General features: G+C 37.9%; 1 protein-coding gene across 1 annotated transcript; it reads right to left on the bottom strand.

The window, feature by feature from the left end:
- Nucleotides 1-274: 274 nt before the first annotated feature.
- GOLGA5 (golgin A5) lies at nucleotides 275-21,047 on the bottom strand. Its single transcript, XM_070941445.1, has 12 exons — nucleotides 20,906-21,047; nucleotides 17,669-18,276; nucleotides 15,698-15,916; nucleotides 14,146-14,365; nucleotides 13,060-13,183; nucleotides 10,843-11,046; nucleotides 9,603-9,902; nucleotides 5,787-5,885; nucleotides 4,260-4,485; nucleotides 3,141-3,246; nucleotides 2,808-2,871; nucleotides 275-1,130 (listed from the first exon to the last, which is right to left on the bottom strand). The coding sequence occupies exons 2-12, from the start codon at nucleotides 18,228-18,230 to the stop codon at nucleotides 1,050-1,052; spliced, it is 2,205 nt and encodes a 734-aa protein (XP_070797546.1). The 5' UTR covers nucleotides 18,231-18,276; nucleotides 20,906-21,047; the 3' UTR covers nucleotides 275-1,049.
- Nucleotides 21,048-21,547: the final 500 nt, after the last annotated feature.

Here is a 21,547-nt window from a genome sequence, read left to right as displayed (position 1 = left end):
GCAAATTGTAGCTTCCTGCAATAAATAACACCAGCGCAACTGCAAAAAACTGTGCTACTTGGGTCGTCATACATCTGAAGAAGGTACTTGGTTGATACCTAGGATGCTGGCAGCAACCCGTATCAACCATTAGCACTAGTCAATGATATTTGTGATGCATTTTTGAATGTTCAGTTGATTGAGTTTCATATTTAATGAATAAAGATAATAATAAAATAATAATTCTATTCTGCAGTTAATAAATAAATACGTATTAAGATTAATGCTATGAAAATCTGAAGAAAAAATAAGTTTTAATAAGATAGCTAATAACAATGTGAAAAAAGCAAAGATCAAAAGGCACTAAATTGTACAATTCTTTATGTGCTCTATTGTACATGATAATTAAAATAAGCATTAACAGGTTTTCTGCATTACCATGGAAAATAAATTTCTGATATGCTGAAGGACCATATTTTAAGGACCGCATCATCTCTATTCTCTTCTTTAATGCTTTTTAAAGGAAAGCATTCTGCAAAGCAGCTGTCAAATCCATAATATATGGAAAAATTTACACTAATTTATAATATTTACAAAGTTAAAAGGTACACTAAAGGCAAAAAAAAAAAAGAATAAAAAGCTTCTTCTCAGCTTTTAAGTTCATTTATTTTTTGGACGATAGCCCCATTTCCTGTAGAATCAAAAATACATTATGTTACATATACATCTATAGTCTTAAAACCAGGCTTCTATGCATATATATATATGCATAGAATATATGCATATATATATATGTTTTGACATGAATGTACCACAAAAAGAGGGATGAAGAAAGGTGGCAGCAGCAGTTCACTTAGTTGCTTTTCCTGAAGAAGTTGCGTGTTTTTACAGTTACTAAGCTTAGATCCCCTCATGTTATTTAATTTTTCTCAAGCAGCTAAAGAAAAGATGTAATGGTTGGTTCATATATTGTTCAAATATTGACAAAAGCTTTTCTCTTCAAAGAGTCTTTATTGGATTCTTTTTCAAATTCAGTATATATTGCATGAAGGAGTTTCTTCCAGACTGGTCTAATTCCCACTTGGATGATCATGATGCATTTCTGGTGTGTATGTGAGTAGAACAATCATGACCCAAAGATGAAGCAGGACCTGACAAAAGAAAAATAGGAATAATGCATGGCACTTTAAATCAAAATAAACCAAACAGTCTGATGTGCACATTAGTTGCAAGCAATATGACTGATCTAAAAAGCTAAGCACCTTGACTGAGTTAGAGAATTAAGAGGGTCAACCCCTGGCTACTACTTGAATGGAGAACCATCTGAGAAATCCATAGCTAAACTTTGGCAGATTAGATTGGGAAGCCAAATAAATGCTATTTTAAAAAGGCAGTGGCAAACAAATTTTCCATTTCATGTCTAGAAATCTGCATAGAAGTGTCCATGTATCAGGAATTGTATTGGATTTGATAGTAACTTTAACTTTTTTATACAAGAACCAAATGCATCAGCTGGGATTAGTGGAATTCAAGAGAGTCAGAATGGTGGAAGTGGCATCATGATGTAACCTCTACCCCTTTTGTGTGTTGACATATACTTGGAAACAGGCTCTGTTAAGTATAAAGCAAAAAAAGCTTTACATTTAACAAGGACCTAAATATGGATCATTATCCAAAAGGCTGCCTGCTGCCTTCATTGTTGTGCCCTATTTCTTGCTGTGCTGCCCTGTAGAAAAGCACTCACACCGAGAGCCAGATGACCCACACATGCTGTGTGCTGAAACTACCCTGAATAAAAGTCATCTACTTCTGAATTTTCGTGTTACAAACATTCACTCATATAAACAAACCTGTCTGAAACTCCAACCTAGAATGTTCCGGAAGGCAGAAGAAAGCGGAAGAGTGAATTTACAGTGTGCCGCATATGTACACTTGGCAGCACTATCATGCATTGAGAGGCCCCCGGGACACTGTCCTCTCCTGTCTGCTCGCTGATTTTGTAGGGTTTAGTTTACAGTATTCTTCCTTTGTGTAAGGTAAAAATTGTATTGTGCATATTTTTCATAATTGAATGAAACAGCCTCGTGGAATTTAATGTGTTTGTAAGGAGAAGGCTGTCTGTATTGCTCTTTCACAAGTAAGACTAAATATCTACAGTAACCATGACTGCCATCGGTTACACTTTGAAAGTAATGAGCTATGGTGTCTATGGAGATTCTCTGTCATCCAGGTCCTGGTTGTCCCGAAGGTGCTTTTTCAAAAAACAACTGGACTTTCTGCTTTTTTGTTGAAGATATTTCGCTTATCCAAGAAGCTTCTTCAGTTCAGAACTGAAGAAGCTTCTTGGATGAGAAGCAAAACGTCTTCTTGAAAAAGCACCTTTGGGATAATGAGCTACAGAATTTTAAAGACTTTATTGCTTGAAATGATAGTAAAAGACAAAAAGACAAAATCTTTTAAAAAAGATTTCAAATTTGCATTAGTTTGCATCCTGCTGCACAGTTACAAGAAGTAAATTGTGTAAGTTCTTATTTATTTTTATCTCATCCTTATTTGTAAAAATAACTCAAGGTGGCAAACATATCCAACACAGCTTCCTCCTCCTCTTTCCCCCACATCAACCCTGTGAGGTGGGTGGGATTGTGAGAGGATGGCATGCCCAAAGTCGCCCAGCTGGCTTTCATGTTACTTAGATTTATAGCAAATGATTACAATTAACTATATTTGACCTGTTTTGTACATTTCATTCATTGCATATCAGATCAAGATGAAATAATATATAATGAAAACTGCATATTTTGCATTATGACTACATTAAGCAGACTCACCATGTAAATGATTACAAATACCCTTGCAATAGGATATCGACGCAGAAAGATTCCAAGTCGAATGCTGTAACCAATTACAATAAAAATATTAGAAGATACCCTAGCATATATGTAGCACCAGAGATTTGCATAAAGACATTATTACATTGCAAGTTTTATTGACCATTCATTTTCCAAACATCTCAATAATTCAGATTTTTCACAGGACCCAGATATTGGTTCAACATTTTAATTAGGATATCCACTGCAATATCAAGATTTCTTTCAAAGATCTTCTCCGTGGACATAATTCCTTCTTCCAAGCAATCTTTCTATTCTCTGCCTTCTCCTCACCTGAACTGGTCTATAGTACTTGCAGCTTTGCGAACCTTGCCATACATTCCTGCAGCATTCACATCGAGATCACCAAAAAGGACAGGAACATTTCTCATGCGAGTGCCTAGAGGAAGAATAATAATTTCAAAAGCAATTAGCAGCAGTAAAAATGATTCATAAGCTACAATAAATATTCATTACAATAAGGTATGACGATATTATGAGAAAGCAAAGTAGAAGCAGTACCAAATTAGATGTGTGATTTTATAATGTTTTGCATTTTATCCCGACCCCTTTGACAGAATAGAAATTTCAAACATATTTAAAAGGACTTTGTATGAGTCTCTGAGGATTTTGCATTCATTTCTATTTTATTTTATTGAAATACTCCACAAGTCAGGCAATCTACGTCTGTAAACATCCTCACTGCAGAACACAGGTTGCAAAGCTATTATCAGAATTACAGCGGCCTATTAAGAATCATGTCATAGCAAAAATCGTTTGGGAAAACTCTCTCTGTGCTATAAAATGAAGCTATTTGAGGTAAAACTTTTTCATTGTAACATGGAGCCCCTTACTGTCTCTATTTCGCAGGTTTTCAGATGTGAAATCCACTGCTTATGTTGTTTCATTTTATTTGTTACATTTTTATGCTGCCTATCTCCCCTATAAAGTGATTCTGGGCGGCTTTTCTTATGTAACGAAATGGCTCATCTATATGCATGAGAGGAAGACATTAGATGAAAAAAAATCAGAAAATATTGGGAAGGCAGAAGGGAAAAGGGAAAAGGGAAGGGAAACCACGCAAAGACTGAGAAGCTCAGAGGCTGTTGAAAGAAAAAAATAATGGAAACTATGAATAAAGGAATGGAATGGAGGAAGGTCGATTGGAAGGACTGATTGGTGTCATGGCAGGAACATCAACATTAATGTGTTAAACCAGCGTTTCTCCACCTTGGCAAGTTTAAGATGGGTGGACTTCAGCTCCCAGAATTCCCCAGAGCAGTTGGCTGGGGAATTCTGGGAGTTGAAGTCCATCCATCTTAAACTTGTCAAGGTTGAGAAACACTGTTTTAAGCTTTCCAATCTATCAAGATATACATTCACTCACAGTAAACAGTTCATTCCTCATTTTACCTTCGCTGTTGTCAATTCCTGCCATATTAATGGAGGAGCCATTTGCTGAAGCTCCCTGGACAGTCTTCAGCTGCTGCTCCAGTCGTTCCAGCTGATAGACTAAAGCATTTTTTTCTGTGCTGAGATTCTCCAGCATGGTTTGTTTCTGAATTAGTGTCTCTGTCAATTGATGCAGCCGATTTTCTAACTCTGTTTGGCTACTGCTGCTCAGTGTTTTGTTCGTTAGCTGTGGAGTGAACAAAGTACCATTGGAAGAGGAAACGAGTAAGCACCTTCACTGGAACAAGTGTGGACTGAACTAAATCCCTTTACTTGTATTTTGTTCTACGCTCTTGCTTTATAGCAGGGGTCCTCAAACTGCAGCTCGCGGGCTGGATATGGCCTGCCGAAGCCATTAATCTGGCCCACACAGGAACACTAGGCTTCCCCGTCCCCATTGTCCCCCCGCCGTTCCCCCTTTGGCTGAACGCAGGATTTACCTTCGCGAGCCCTGCAGGCTGGAACTAAGGCCGTGTAAGGCCAACATTTTTTGCTGGCAGAGTACTACTAGAGGCCAAAAACGGGCCCATTTTTGGACTGCAGAGTGCTACTGGAGGTGGGGGAGGTAAAAAAGGGGTGCGCAGACGCCCTGGGAGGCCAAAAATGAGTTTGTTTTTGGACCGCAGCGTGCTACTGGGGGCCAGGAGGCCAAAAATTGGCTGCACGGAGGCCCCAGGAGGGGAAAATGGCGCTCTCTGCCTCCGGCAGCACCTCAACAAGCGATGTCAAGTGGGCCACACCCCTGGCCACACCCAGTCAGTCATGACCAGCCTGGTCACACCCCTTCCCCTGCCATACCCCTCCCCCCCACCTCCCAACAGTCTGAGGGACCGTGAATTGGCTCCCTGTTAAAAAGTTTGAGGACCCCTCCTTTATAGTAAAGCACAAAGCCCAGCATTCTTTCCCTTGGAAAACCTGGGAGCGGGGGAAGGATAGGACTTGCTACCAAATAAGCACAAATTGCTATTAGGCAGCAGAATTTGACAGGTCTCATTCCCCCACCCTTCCATTTTTGGAAAAAACTTGGCAGAGAAGTGGCACGGGACTGCATAAAGGTGAATAGATTCCACACAGGAGGCTCTACCCAGCATTTCCACCACCAACCTAAATATGAGAGGTCAGGCTTAGCAGAAGAAAGAGAAGTGAACACATTCATTTTTTTCTTAAAACTTTGTCAATCCAGAAGCATAAATCCAAATGTTGGACATAGATTCCATTTAGCTTTGCTTCCAAAGAATGATCTCCCTGAGACAGCATAACTTTGAAAGGAAGTGATTGCCCTTTGACTGTCTTGGTACCCTTATTTTAAGATTTTTCTTTTTAATTATTTTTATTAAGAAAAGATAAATATAATGATTTAAAAGAAATCCAATAGTCGAGCCAATTTCACTTCAAGGTTAGCTGGTGCGATGTAGCAGGGGCATGGTTAAAAATTTTGGTTGTTCAGAAATGTATGTTGACTGCAAAATTGTTAAGCTAATCCATTACCTGATTTCTTAGTTTCTGAATCTCCTCCTCTCTATCTGTTATTCGGCTTTGCAGAGAATTTTTTGTCCTGTACAATTCTTCCTCAGTGTAGCGTAATTCCTGGAAAATAAGCATGTCCAGCAGCAATTAATATATTAAACGTCACAATAAAAGCAAAACATGATGGTACTACTGTGACCTATTTGTGGTTACAACTAGAAACTTGCTTTCTTTTCTGCAATTGAAAAGGCATTGCCGAAGCAGTGAAACACTATATTAAGACCATAATGAATATTTAGAAATTCCTAGATACAGGCAAGTAATTGCAAAAAGCGGTATTACTAGTGGGGACCAGTTTGAACATTTATTTGAAATGTAAAAAGCTGACAGTGTATAGATATTCCTTGGCTTTGTTTCTATAGGTAGTCCTCAATTTAGGACTACAATGGAATCCACAATTTCAGTTGCTAAGCAAGACAGTTCTTAAGTGAATTTTGCTCCATTTTGTGACCTTTCTTGCAACAATTGTTAAGTGAATCACTGCAGTTAAGTTGTTAAGTTAGTAACACGGTTGTTATGTGAATCTGACTTCCCCATCGACTTTGCTTGGAAGAAGGTCACAAAAGATGATCCCATGACCCAGGGACACTGCAGCCATCATGAGTCAGTTGCCAAGCATCTGAATTCTGATCATGTGACCACGGGGATGATGCAACGGTCCTGTGAAAATCGGTCACAAGTCCTTTTTTTTCAGTATTGTTGTAACTCTGAATGATCACTCAATGAACTGTTGTAAATTGAGGATTACCGTACCTGTATTTCTTTCATAAAGGTGTTATATGACTAGTGATCTCTATGACAACAAGAAAACATTCAGAATTGTATAGGTAGTCCTCAACTTACAATTGGTTAATTAATGGTCTTTTGAATTTATGACAGATCTCCCTAGGACTACTTACGACCCGGATTTGGAGTTCTGATGGTGTCCCCCTGCAGTCATGTGGCTGCCTTTTGGATACTCAACAACCAGCCTGCATTTATTGCTACCGGTCTTTGCAGCGTCCCACGGTCACATAATTGCGACTTACAATGTTTTTTTGCTGCAAATCAGCATTTATTTCTGCTTTCCGCGAAAAGGCGCCCATTAGATACAATGGGATCATTTAACAACTATGCTGATTCATTTAACAACCGCCACAAAAAGGTCATTAAATGGGGAATGATCATGTGGTGACCTACGTAACAACGAGCACAAAACACGGACATAATTCTGGTATTTCAGAGATGAGACCGTATTTATAATGGCTTTGACTTTAGCAAAGGGATAAGAAAAGTGTGGATACTGAACTGCAACTTCCTTCATCCCAGCCAGAGTGACTAATGGTGATGGATGCTGTGAGTTCACCAAATGTAAAACCACATTCTCAAATGACTTAACAGACAGCACTTCTATTTAGATAGGCCAGAAACATTTTTTTTTGCTTTTCCAGAATAGAATGGAGGACACAAAGTAATTACATATGTAAAATGAACAAAAACCTAGTGCACCTGAGTGAGCACAACCCCTATCTACTTACTGCAAAGCGGTTTCTACATAACCATGGGAGGAGAAAAAAAGCTACTCTTTTAGTATATCATTCTTTCAAAAACTAGAAATACAACCTGAATAATTGCAAAAAAACTAAGATTTAAGGAAGAGTGATGGCAGAGCTACAGTAAACAAAGGACAATCCCACATGACATTAATGCTTAGGACTGGGCAAAAATATTGCAACCGTGATGATTTTTATAGACCAGGTGCTACAGTTCAGCTTCTTCTACAAATCTGTAGAACAGTGTTTCTCAACCTTGGTAGCTTGAAGATGGGTGGACTTCAACTCCCAGAATCCCCCAGCCAGCGCTGCTGGCTGGGGGATTCTGGGAGATTAAGTCCACCCATCTTCAAGCTTCCAAGGTTGAGAAACACTGCTGTAGAAGAATAAGCAAGGGGTTTCCTCAGAGACAGAATATTGTTTTTGTCTCAAACCTCTCTTGATCTTAATTTTAGCACTGTTTCAGCATGAATATATTCGTTCTTGTATCATTTATCCGAAGTGTTACTTAGCTCCAGAAGATGAATAAAACAAGAATACTTGAGGGAATTAGATCTGGTGCTTATATGCCAATACAAACAAAACAGATGAGATTCAGTTCATTTCAAAGTATTTTTATCCCGGAACAAAATGAGTTAAACATGAAGAGCTATAATAAAACACCACCATATGGCTTCAAGATACAGAATTAATATTATCTTTTGAAAGCAAGCACGGATCTTTTGCTTTTTCATTAGTTCAGTTCAACCCTGTCCAATTAATATGGAGTGAAACAGGTAATCCTCTAAGATAAATAATCAGGAAAAGCAAATTAAGCACCTTGCCTTTGATGGTTTCATCTACGGCAACTGTTCACAGTAACAATAAAACCACTGTGAAAAGAGACCTATTTTCAGTCAAATAGAATTTACAGACATTTGTGTGAAAATCCAATTGTTACAATTTCTAGAGACCAGTTTTGTCAGCTAATTTTTCATTAGCTGCACCCAAGTGAAAAAACTGGGATTTAATTTGCCCAAATAAGCAGTTATGTGTATTAGGAGCTCCATAACACAATCCTTAACAAAACAATGATAATTCATTTCTAATCTGCACATTATCCTGAGCTGACTGGATACAAGGATGCCTAGGGGCAACTTTTAACTAGGCATTTGCAAAATTCTTTTGGTGAACAGAAGAAATACTTGAGTAAGAATTGCTCTTAAATCCAGTCATCTATTGAGTTAGATACAAGTTTATTTCAAAAAGATGTAGATAAAATTGTGTTCAGAATCACGCAATACTGCTAAACACAAAATATCAAAATAGCTGCATAAACAATTTTGCTTGCTCACAAGTAAGTTTCTAACTATATAGATGTTTTCATTTATTTAGCATATGGCTACAGATGTTTTGAAATTTCAACTTTAGAAGAGGATTTCGAACATTTGTAGACTATTATACTGTCATAGGGGGTGACAAATTTCGCTGGACTTTACTGATCTCAAAAGGGAATTGTGGTTGGACTAGCAGAGAAGCCAAGAGCTACCATCTATAGCTATGTTTTTTTTTCAAACTTGGTGACTTTTAACATGTCTGGATTTCAAATCACCGAATTGGGAGTTGAATGAATGCTGGCTGGAGAATGACGGGAGTTAAAATCTGTGCATCATAAACTTGTCATGTGTGAAAAACACTAGCCGAGACTGGAAAGTTTTTTTACAAAGGCAAACAATTTCTATACTGGTATAAAAAAACCTGCACTGATGAATCTAAGTCACCAACACTGAAGCTGACTTGACAGAACTTTTACCTTTATTGTTAACTTTCTAAATTGTACTGATGCTAAGAAAATTTGTCACTTAAAACGGAATCCTATATCTGTCTCCCCCTTAAGCCAAGAGCTCATTTATACTTTCCTTTTTTTTAAAAAAAATAAAGCCCTGCTTTAGGAGTAATTCCTTTTGGTCTAAGAGATGTATTTATCCTTTGTGTAGCACACTGCATTAGAAAAAATACATTTGGGGGTCAAAGGATGCACAGAAGCACTGATTAAGGAAGGGTACATATGTCCATCATCCGGTATTTGGTCAATAAGAATACTAACAATGTTGATACCCATCATTACACACATATGGCTTTTCTTTTAATTATGTAATTCCAATATTTATCTTCCCCATATATGAGCCCCCCAAATATATCAGTACATACTGAGAGCTCCTGAAATACCACTCAGCAAGCCATTTCAACCCTTCCCAATATTTACCTGTTTCTGCCTCTCTAGTTCAGCCTCTACTTCTTGTTTGGTTGTTTTGTGTGCTGCAATTTGATCCTGTAAATCTTGAATTTGCTCTCTTGTGGACTCAGCTTCACTTATCTGCTGTGCTTCCATATCCTGCAGTTCAATTCTCAATTGTTGCATTTGGCCCCACAGCTTCTGTACTTCTTCCTTTTGCGTATCCCGTTCATGCCTCAGTTCCTCTAACTCCATAATGCTTGCTGTTTGACTATCCAGACCTTCAATACCGGAGCCTTCTTTCAGACTGTTTATCAACTTCTCCTTAGACTGAGATGCAAAGACAAAATTAAGGATAAGTGAAATTGCATTACAATCCTTAGTTTGTTAACTGTAACCAAAAGGCAGAATGTAAATACAGTAATGGAACCCTATTTGTGCTCAGCGTCAATACTTTGCTTTGGAACACAAAGTTTCCATATCTAACATTAGTAATCACCTAAATGTCAAGGTGAGGAATTTATGGACCTCTAGCAGTAATTGGAATTTTAATCTCACACCACTCACTACTACTGCTTGTGGAGAATAAAATTGATGGGAATTGGAGTTGAACCCCCATTTGAGTGGGACATAGGATCCCTATCTCAAATCAAATATATGGCAAATGTGAGCAAAAATATATGACATCAGGTTGCCGGAAAACATTATGTAATAAAAGTTTAATGAAACTTTCCAAATTGAATATGAAATTTTATCAAATGCAAAACTTCCTTAACAAGGATTTTTTTTGGTGATGAGTGGTTTCTATTAATATTTTTTAGTCCTTTCAAAACATGCTAAAACACAAACCTAACTAACAACGATTTTATATTTTATTAACAAATTGCATCTGTTTCAGAGGTGGTATTCAGCAGGTTCTGACCAGTTCTGGAGAACCAGTAACGGAAATTTTAAGTAGTTCAGAGAACCGGTAAATGCCATCTGACTGGCCCTGCCTCCATCTATTCTTTGCCTCCTGAGTCCCAGCTGATTGGGAGGAAATGTGGATTTTGCAGTAACCTTCCCCTGAAGTGGGGTTGGAATGGAGATTTTACAGTATCCTTCCCCTGCCATGCCCACCAAGCCACACCCACAGAACCGGTAGTAAAAAAAATTTGAATCCCACCACTGATTTGTTTGTTACTTCAGGTTGTAGGACAGCCTGCCCCATTTGCTTGTTTAGCGATGTCAGGAGGACATTGCTGAACTGGATTACTATGGTGAGTGTTACCTGGAGTATGCGGGTGGCTTTCTGCTTGTAGTCCACCAACTCTTGCTTAGCAGATTCCAAGCTAGCTTTGGCTACTTTAATTTGCTGTTGAAATTCCTCTGATTTCCGCTTCTCTTCCACATATTTCCTCTCAGATGCAGTTATGGCTTCAGCCAAGTTCTGACGTTCAGCTTCCATTTTACTCAGGCGAGTTGCAAATTCATTCTGATGGAGGAAGTTTGGTTTGGTTTTAGTACAAAAGAAATAAATAATAAAATTGAACATGGAAATAGTATGCCTACAAGAAGTGCACATTCCAAAAGGGAAAAGTGGTTTTTTGGAAACCCCCAAACTAGGGAAATTATTTGTAGCATTGGCAGAAACAAACAAACAAACAAACAAAAAAAAGGGATAGCAGTTTATATAAAGGAAAGGTTAAATTCCAAACATATGCAGATAATGATTAAAATCTCAATAAAACAAAACAAATAAAGAAATAAATAAACTGAGAGAGATGTCTCAGTTGCTTTTGATACCATCAATCATGGCTTCCTTCTGGACCATCTCTGAGGACTGAAGGAAGTACATTTGGGAGTGATTCTTTTCCTTCTTTTAGGGAGTGGATAGATAGGTTAATCCCTAAGGCTTTCTACTCTGGAATGCCACAGGACTCTGATTTTATTATCAGTTATTATTAGTTTATTAGTCATTATTAGCTATTCACTGTGTTTTTAATGTTTGTTGTGTTTATAAGAGCCGTGGTGGCAGCAGTGGTTAGAATGCAGTACTGCAGGCTACTTCTGCCAGCTGTCAGCAGTTCGAGTCTCACTGGTTCAAGATTGATTCAGCCTTCCATCCTTTCAAGGTGGGTAAAATGAGGAGTCAGATGGTTGGGGCCAATATGCTGACTTTGTAAATGCTTTTGAGAGGGCTGTAAAGCAATGTGAAGTGGTATATAAGTCTAAGTGCTATTGTTATTTATTGCTTTAATTTTTCTTGCTTACTGTCCTTGCAAGTAACACTTAAGGGTTATCTTTAGTTGAAATGGCTTATAAGCCTAAATGGATGTGAATGGATGCACAGGGAAAGGGAGGAAAACAGATTGCCCAGACTGACCCTTACTTAATACTGATGTTCAACATTTCATATTGATGCGGCAGATTAAGACATACTGTTTGAAGTCTGCTAGCTTGCTGGACTACCATCCACCCACATGGAGCAGCCTTTTCCAATCTAAATGAGTGGATGTCGACTTCCAGACTTCTATAGCAATGACCGGCTGGAAATTTTGGGAATTAAAATCTAGGTATCTGAATTGAAGGCATTCTTTTGTTTGTGTTTGTTTGTGTGTGTGTCTGTGTGTGTACGACGACCCTGATATGAAGGATGGGATAAGTAGGCTCAATTCTGATTTTCCACATCAGATACATCCTGAATATAAGGGTACAAATGAATTTTGTTTCTTTTCCAGGATAACCTTTATTACACCTCTAAAACCATATTTTTAATAGTTCCAATAATTTGAAAATAAATATTCAATATTTATTAATATTTATAAATATTAAATATGAGATTTTGCTTTGGGTCTGCATACATTTGGTCTGTCCTGGTTTACAAGCATGTTCCTAATCAGCAAAAAAGCCCATTTGGAGCTGCAACAGGAATTGATCTTTGGCCCAATTATATAGAAAAGCATAGGGCGGAGATGAGAAGTGAGAGCCCCCTTTCCCCCCCACCCTCCAGGCACCAAATGCATGGATTGGAAGAAGAGAGGGTTTTGTTATCTCCCTTTATGTGAGAAAAGAGAAGGCCCTAAAAACTCTCAGTCCAAACCTCACTTAAATTCAGCAAAATTTCTGCATTGCACAAAGTTAGTTGAGCCGTTGATAGAAAGGCAGCCTTCTGGATGATATGACTAGCCAAGTGTCTCAACAGTAACAAAGCACTGCATGTTAAGTCTAATACTAGGTGTTACTGAAGCTTAGTAAATTTGCACAGGAGTGGATACCTTTGAAGTAGATCGTGACTCAGGCACTGAATGCATTGAAAGATATTTGAGCTTTCATTCTAAGCACATAAAATACGAACTTGGCTCCGGATGGTGGGCCTTGGGAATCTGGTCAGAAACAATGTTGATCTAATAAATCTGAAGTGTCTCTGTCTCTATAACTGAGATATAGTTCTTCAATCGGTGAAAAAAAAATAAATAAACAGCATTCCTCAGGTCTGCTATCTAACCTGCATCTGCTTGTAGTTGTCTTGTTCCCGCCTAAGAGTGGACTCCGCTTCATGCAACCGTTCCTGAAGAGTCTGAAGGGCTTGATTGTGCAGGCTGTTGCCTTCGCTATTATCCTTTATTATTCTGTATAGGTAGAGGACAAAGATTTAAGGAAACATCTTTTAACATACATATCCATGTTCGGTGGCCTCCTGTATATATTACTTCTTTGTATTCTGCAATGCTCACTCTCCATCACTTCACAGCTTCTTGCCATTCCCAACATCTGTGTTGGCATTGGCTTATAGCTTTTGTTTTATATATTGTTTTTATCCTTGGGTTATAAGGATACGATTATAAGGGTGTCCAGAGTTTGGTTTAAGTTGGCTGGCCATTTAAAAAAAACCCTTGCAAACTCCTTTTCAATTATTTGTAAGGATGTGAAACAAAATAAGGGACCAGTCTTGCTTACCATCTCGTCAGAATACAGACATCACCTCAATCTCTAAAATGCTTTCTTTCCCTTCTATTGTCATGGCATGATATGTTAACATAATTTTTCCTATTTAAAGTCAGTGGTGCAGTAAACAAGAATATAGGAAGAAATGAAAATACTTAAATCATGCCTGGGATTATATTTAAACTGAGTAGTTTTGCTGCTTTGATATATATTTATCGTATATTTATCTGAACAAAGCCTACACTCTTTTTCAGAACGTAAGCAAAGTATCCACAACCCCCCCCCAAAGCAATAACTTCCACCAAATGAAAAAAATAATAAACAATTAACTCCTTCCCCTTTTGCTTTCGCCTAAAGAGGAATCTTCTAGTGGATCCAGTTTTCCAGATGTCAACACATACCTTTGCTATTAACATATTATTTAAAGCAAATGTTCCTTAATATAAAGAATTAAGATCAGCATACAGACACACACCTCTATTTGGGCACTGAGTTTAAATAAATAAATAAATAAATAAATAAATAAATAAATAAATAAATCAATAGAGAGATGCAAAAATAATTTTAACAAACAAGAAGCCAATACACTTAAACCTAAACAGCCTGATCTCTCCAATAATACAGTGACATGATGGATGCTGAATACCTGGATTTTTCATTCTGTAATGTTTCCAGGGCTTTATTACGTGAACTCAGAAGTTGATCAGCCTCCTGTAATCTGACTTTGAGGACAGCCAATTGGGAATCCTTGGCAGCAGCAGCTTCAGTCAGATCATCAGCTCGAGCTTGAAGTTCCCGAACAAGTCTGTCATTACTTGAATTGTCAGCATTCCATTTTTCAACTCTTGCCCGGGCATTGGTTAATTCTATAAAGTTGAAGTCAGTAAATATCAGTAAGTTTATAGTTCATATTATTATGTATGCAATGTGATTCTGTCAGTGATCAGAAAAAGTTATTTGGTTCATACATTGACCCACTACGCCAGGATTTTTTAAAATCATATTTTGTTACTTAGACTATATGTCCTGGTTCAACCATAATGCTTAAACCATGTCTGGATTTACATATCCAACAAATCCAGAAAGAAATTTTAATTATGGCTTAGCATAATATATAAACTCAGTCATGTTTCCAGTTATGTAACTATGGTACGAAAACCAGTTTGGTGTATGGTTAAAGGAATTAGCCCATGAATGGAAGAATGTGAGTTCTAATCCTGCTTTAGGCATGAAAATGTCTGGATTACTTTGGGCCAATCACTCTCTCTTAATTCTAGGAAGAAGGCAAACCACTTTCAAAAAAGGTTGCTATGGAAATCGCATGGAATTGGAGTCAAGATGGACTTGAATGCACAAAATATACAATATAAAACAACTACATTTGGGATATTAAATCATATTGGAAGCAATCATTACTCCTTTTATTCTTCCACAAACCTGGAAGAAAAATGGAGTTCTTCCATTTTTCTCCTGAATTTGATCACTCGGTTTTCAATGACAGTAATCTTTGATCAGCTTCAGATCCTGCTTATACAGACAATCCTGTTTGTATTGAAGCAAAGCAAGCAATGGAAACAAAGGAAGAATTCACACAGAAGTAGATGAAACATGGTGCACTTTCTATCTCAAATCCTAATTAGAAGGAATATTACATTTTAAGTCTAACATGGAATGCTGATTGCTCATGCTTTATGTGCTTGAAACACTTGGCTCTCTCCTTTTGCATTTCCAGTTAAGGATGGAGAAAAAGACTAATCTCCCTAAGAGGGGCAGAAGGAAGCAATAGCATTATCAGGGATGGGCAGAAGGTTTACCAGGTACATATAAAACAGTAAACCACTAGACAGGTGGAAGTAAATTATTAAATGAGACATATACATTTGGCTATACAGGAGAAAATAAAAATGAAAAAAGCTCATCCAAAGGAAAAAAAAATACTTTTATAAATCTCTGATTTAACACATTTCTATATGTTCATCCCAACATCATCCCAACAAGGAAATATATGTAATTTGGTGTACTTCAAAGCCATTATTTAGCATTTAACGTTGCTACAGAACACAAAACACATTGTTTTGTTGAACATTACTTTTTTTTTTTTTAAAGATAGCTCCCACTTGGATTGAACAGATTGAAAAGATTTCTTTAACTAGCAGCCCACCAAAGGATCTTTTAAAATGTGCAAACCCGCACTCTACCTGTTTGGGTTTCTTTGGCTCGCTGAATTAATGATGCCATTTCTTGATTTAAAGATTGCACTTCGTTACGCAGTAGTTGATTTTCAAGGCGAAGATTGGACAGTTCATGTGATTTACCGTCATTAAGAGTAAGGTTGGGATTAATTTCTGGGGTTTGCAATGAATCCTTTTTAATATCCACGTCAGTCTCCAATCCAGAACTGGAACTATCAGATGTCTCTATACAAAGAGATTCGTATTTAACCTTTCTTTCTCTGTTCAAATTATATAGCTATTGAAAGTCTTATTGAGTTTAACGGGATTGCTACAATAAATAATTGTACATTAGCTTATAACCAGGAACATAAAAAAAAGTATTATCAAAATAATTATAGGACTACTATAAACATGATACACCCTTACTTCACATGTGCTATAAACAAACCAAACATCTGACATTTTAAAAATAGGAGATAATACATTAAGACTTGTTCGTTTATGACCCACAAAATTAAAGATGTTCAAATGCTGGATAGGTCTCCCATCTTGCAAATGCAGGCAAAAACTGCAGGTTACATACAAGTGCCTATATATGCACTTGCGTGCAAAATGGTAAACCTCAAAACACAACTGAATGAACTGTGTTCATTTCAGCATGCTGAAAGCCAAGAACCCCTGCTGTTGGCTGGGTCTTACTCTGCCTAACAAAACCAACCTTGCAATAATAAAGGTAATAAACAAAGTATATCTTACAACTAGAAATGGGGAAAAAAAAAAGATACCTTCCGGATATTTTGGATTATAATTCTCACAATTCAGGGCCAATTTCCATGCTGGCTAAGGCCGATGGGGGCTGAAATCCAAAACCCTCTCAAGAGTACCCATCTGCCTATTGCTGTCACATCATTTTTATCAGTACACCAATAAAAAAAAAAAACTATGTAGTTTCATAGGTAATTAAAAGAGTTACTAAAATAAGCAACCCTGATTGTTTGCTTCACTAGTTCAGTTCCCACGGTATTATTTATTTCATCTAGCAAAGAGTGACTTTGGAGGGATAAACAAAAGTTCAGCAAGGTTGAAAACTACTTAGAAATATCATGCATTCTTATCATAAGGGAAGATGGCCACCTACAGGAAATAATGAAATGTAGTAAAATGAGAACCTATTCTCAGGGAAGATTTAAAAAGCTGTTATATGTTTTGTAGTATTGCGGGCCATCCATATTAATAAACAGATACATTTGGATTGCTATTTTAAGTACCCATACCTCTGTTTGCAAGAGGCAAGTAAGGCCTCAAATTTAAACGAGTTTCAGAAGTGCATTGTGCAATTTACAATTTGTAGCAATAATTTTAGAGGGAAAAAAAAAACAAAACAAAGCCTTTAGAATTAATAATGCAACACTGACTTGTCTATACATACTCATTATGGACTTGAATGATTAAATATTTAATTTATTTAAATATTTAAACTTGCATCATCATCCTCTCAAGGAGCAGGGATTGCTGGAAAATTATAGAAATAGTACATTCAGTGAACCTGTACCAAGGAAATAGAAAACTGATATTTCTACATTTGCTCCCAATGGACTAACCTCATTATTATATTTACTAAGATTACATCACTTGCTTTGATCCTTGAAAATCATTTACATGGAGGGCAATCTCCACCCCTTTGCAATTTATGTGAATGCTGCTTATGAAACAAGGATTAGGAAATCAGACAACGATTTCTAATTTACAAAAGAAGTTTGGTATGAATGAGCTTGGTATGAATCTATACCAATGTTTTCAACAAACTATCCAGATGCTTTGATTAGAATTTAGGAGACATCCTTATCTGTGACCCATATGCTTATATAATCTTACTTTAGCCAACAGAATCAGAATGTTCTGATCATCAATATCAGAGCAGGATCCTGTCACCATTAATACCCTTCAAAAGAATCCTTAAAACATTCCTTAACATCTGTAGTTATGCTTAACTACCATTGCCTTGACTTCGAATGGAAGGATCTTCCCCTGTTTTGATGCTGTGTGAACTTGCTGACACAGAGCTAATACTTGAAGTCCGAGAATGGTTTTGAACAGTGGCTGCTTTGCTCTTCTCCCTTTTCAGGTCCTTTTTCCCATTAGGTTCTTTTTCAGAACTATTCAGGAAGTCAAACAGGAGTTCATCGTTTGGTTCAGATTTTTTCCTTTTCACATATTGGAAAGAGGGTCTGGACACAGAAGCTGTTTCTGTGGATGGAGATCCTTCCATAGAGGCCCTGGACGCTACCTTAATATTGGCAGTTCCTGCTAAAATTGTTGCCTTCTGATGTTTAATGTTCTCCGCTGCTGATGAAATAAAGCTTGATGTAGATGACACATGAGCCTGCTGCTCTCTGGTTTTATATGGATTGGGATACACATCGACATCATCCACCTGGCTACCAACATAGTTTATACCGCTTGCATTTTCTTTCTTGCTTAAAGCAGATGCAGCTCCTTGGTCTACTCTATTGAGAAGGTCCTCTGCCTTGCCAGCCAGGTCGGCAAACCAAGACATAATGCAAATCAAAGAGTCTATGGAATTTTATCATCCAACATTCAACCTGGGGGGAAAAAATGCAAAGAACAGAAAAGTTACATCCACACAGTCACAGACTAAATGTCAAAAAACATTAGCACAATATATCTTCTGTTCTTTGAAATGTAATGATGCAATTAATATAGTTTGCCTTTCCCATTCTGCATTATATGTGTTTCCTCATTTTTACAGGCAACTCAAAATGAGGTAAGATGTATTAGTACACCATCCCTGGAAACAAAAGTAGGATGTCAAAAGGAAGATGAAAAACATAAGTTCAAGCTGATAAGAAATGCATTTTTTTCTTTATATTTCAGAAGAATAGTCTGTTACAATAGACTGTGGAATAGGCAGCTGTCAGATGGAAAGGTTCAATTCACATTACATTTATTTTTTGCTCATAAATTAGAACTCTTTCCCTCGGATTTCTAAGAGATTGTGGCATCTCTATAAGGTATAACTTGCCTTAAACAGGAATAAGTTGTTTTGGTAGTACAAATGACTTGCTGGAGGTTGACTTGGGGTACAGTAGTAGGCAATTGGCTAGTAGCAGGCAACTACTATGAGACATGCAGAACACAATCCACTTGGAAAATTTTCTCTGCAATTTCCCCAAGCTACACAAGAAACAAAAGTGGATGTTTCTAATTTGTTAAATATAGGGAGAAAGCTGGATTCAGATGGTTCATTTCCAAACAGTTACATCAAGAAAATATGTATAAAATAATACTGGTGACATATATGTACCTGACAAATTTATATATCTTACCACTGGAATAAATGGCCAGAAATATGAATAGAAATCTGTCAAAAATATTAAAAAGTTCATTTGCTTTAGCTTCAAACATAATGCAGGAAATTATGTAACATCCATACATTTGTTGTTAGTTGTAAAGTTGTGTCCGACTCATCGCGACCCCATGGACAACTTTCCTCCAGGCCTTCCTATCCTCTATCATCCCCGGGAGACCATTTAAACTATTAAAACAATTGTGATTTTCCTTTCTGATTCTTATCTGCATTATTACTATATGGGTAATCTACCCATGTTACATTGTTATAGTTATTAATTCTCATCAGCAAGCCCAAAATGCATAATATTTCCTAAGCATAAAATCAATCAGGTGTAAAAGATCATGTCCAGGCTGAAGATTCAATTAAAACTGATTTACTGTATTCATGTTGATGCAGAAGAATAGTCTCACCTAATGGTTAGCACCTGCTAGGAGTTAGATAAGGATCAAAGGAATGGGGGGGGGTTGGACTTATGGCTATGTAGAGATTCTAAGTTGATCCCTCTTTCAACTCCATCCCCTCAGGTTCTGCCACTCCTTCCTCTACAAAATCAGAACACAGTGATCTTTCTGCCAAAAACAAGTAAGTTCCTTGCAGCTGCTACATTTTTCTGATTAATGTATTAGGTCAAACTAGACTACTCCTTGTTATGTTATTCCTGGGAGCCAGAGGTACATCATCTCTGAAAGGTTTATTTCTAGTCAATGTCCGAGTTCAAAATACAGTATGTTTCCTTCTGTTCTACAGTCCCAGGTTCTTTGGAACTCAATATGTAGAGAATGGGAGTGTAGTGATCTTCCTTTTTTTTTTATCATCCTCTTGGAAGAAATTATAAATACGTGCAGCACAGAAATCCTCAGATTAAGGCTTTATCGACTTCTGCCATCAAATAAATTACATTTTACAATTGATCACATACAGTAAACGCATACGTGAAAACACTTGTATTTTGCATACAAAAGAAAAACTTTAGGGTACTCTAGCCTCAATATTCTTTTGTATGCTAGTACACTACTGATGATGTCACCTACTTTGGGTAATGAAACATCTGCAAGATAACAAGCAAGCTCAGAGAGAACCAAGGAACCCTCATTTCAACCCTGAGTCACAAATATTCTCCTTTAAAGAAAAAAAATATGTGAAAACAGACTTTTTGGTAACCATGTAAATGGCTATATGGCCATATAATATTTACAAATACTGTATATTGTTTGATGCCACCCCTTACTAAGCTAGGCCAAATTGCTAAGAAAATGGAACAATAGTGCAGCACTCCAGAGTCATGCATTTGGTATCTTTGCCATTAGTCTACTGTACTCAAATTTGCCAATTCTTTCTATTTACTCAAAAAAAAAAAAAAATCCAATCCATGAATTCAATCTTATTCTGCTAAAGGTTTTCTCCTTCTTACTATCTAATATCCTCACTTTGGGCCAGATGCTCTCCCTTGCCCTCTTAACTGCCGTTAACTTTGATTTTTCTTTCTTTTTTCTCCATGAGAAGGACACTACATTTTTTCACACCATCAGTAAGCACCTTTTATTCGGCTGGGTCTCTCTTGTCTTTCCCAGATTCACGGCAGCCTTTCAACAGGTAAAGAAAGATCTCTCTGCTACTTCTGACCGATGACGCTAGCAAAACCTGCATTGGCTCAACCTACCCTGCAATTGGCGGGGATTCCTGCCACAACAAGAGCAGGAAGGGGGAAAGGGGCGAAAGACACGACCAGCCTGGAGTCCAAGGCGCTCTAAAGAACTCTCGGGGTCTTGATTCCTCTTCCCGCCCCTCCGATCTCCACCTATTCAGACGACCCCCACGTATATACACACACACCTCCGGTCTCTTAGGCCTCTGCTTACCCCGGGTTTCTTTCGCCACCGATTCCGCCACGGTCCCTTCAATCAGGAGCCCAAAGCGGACCCGGAATCCCGAGACAGGATGAAAAGGAGGCAAACGGGTTGCCGTCAGCCCGCAGAGGCATCCGGATAAACCTTCCGGGAGACGTGGCCACCGGCAGGCGAGCACAAGGACCCAACGGAACTTCTCTCCTACGAGGTTTGCAAGGCGCCGGCGCGGACAATACCTGCCGGGAAGTGACGCAAACACGCATGCCCGATTCCGCGCGCTTCTCGTGAACGACTGGGGCGCTGCAAGGGGAGGGGGAGGGGGAGGGAGGGAGGAAAGGGGTAGTAGGAATAAGAGGGTTTTTGTTTTTGTTTTTTGCTTTGCGTTGAAAGGAAGAAAGGGAAAAGGATTACGTTTTTGACTGGAAACGCCGAGGTGATACTGACTACACATTCGTGACGAAGATGTGCGCTGCAATCCAGGTTCCTACGTAGAACGGTGTTTTTCCGTTCTTGACAACTTTGAGGTGTGTGTGGACTTCAATTCCCAGAATTCTGCTGCCGGCATTGGTGGCGTAGGAATTCTGGGAGTTGAAGTCCATACACTTTTAAATGTCCCAAGGTGGGAATCACCGATCTAAAATGTTGCACTATATA

The sequence above is a fragment of the Pituophis catenifer genome, unplaced genomic scaffold, assembly GCF_029215685.1.
Source record: "Pituophis catenifer annectens isolate HBS135680 unplaced genomic scaffold, rPitCat1.0.hap2 SCAF_1, whole genome shotgun sequence".
In the NCBI taxonomy this organism is placed as follows: Eukaryota; Metazoa; Chordata; class Lepidosauria; order Squamata; family Colubridae; genus Pituophis; species Pituophis catenifer.
Note: the sequence above shows the minus strand (reverse complement) of the source record. Positions and strands in the feature narration are given on the sequence as shown.

Excerpts from the sequence above, each read along its gene's own strand:
- GOLGA5 (XM_070941445.1), bottom strand. The coding sequence starts at position 18,230 with ATGTCTTGGTTTGCCGACCTGGCTGGCAAGGCAGAGGACCTTCTCAAT. Across the intron at positions 15,917-17,668 it reads CATTCGAAGTCAAGGCAATG|AGACATCTGATAGTTCCAGT; the intron begins GTAGTTAAGCAT and ends CTCTTTGTATAG. Across the intron at positions 1,131-2,807 it reads TATTTGTAATCATTTACATG|GTCCTGCTTCATCTTTGGGT; the intron begins GTGAGTCTGCTT and ends TTCTTTTGTCAG.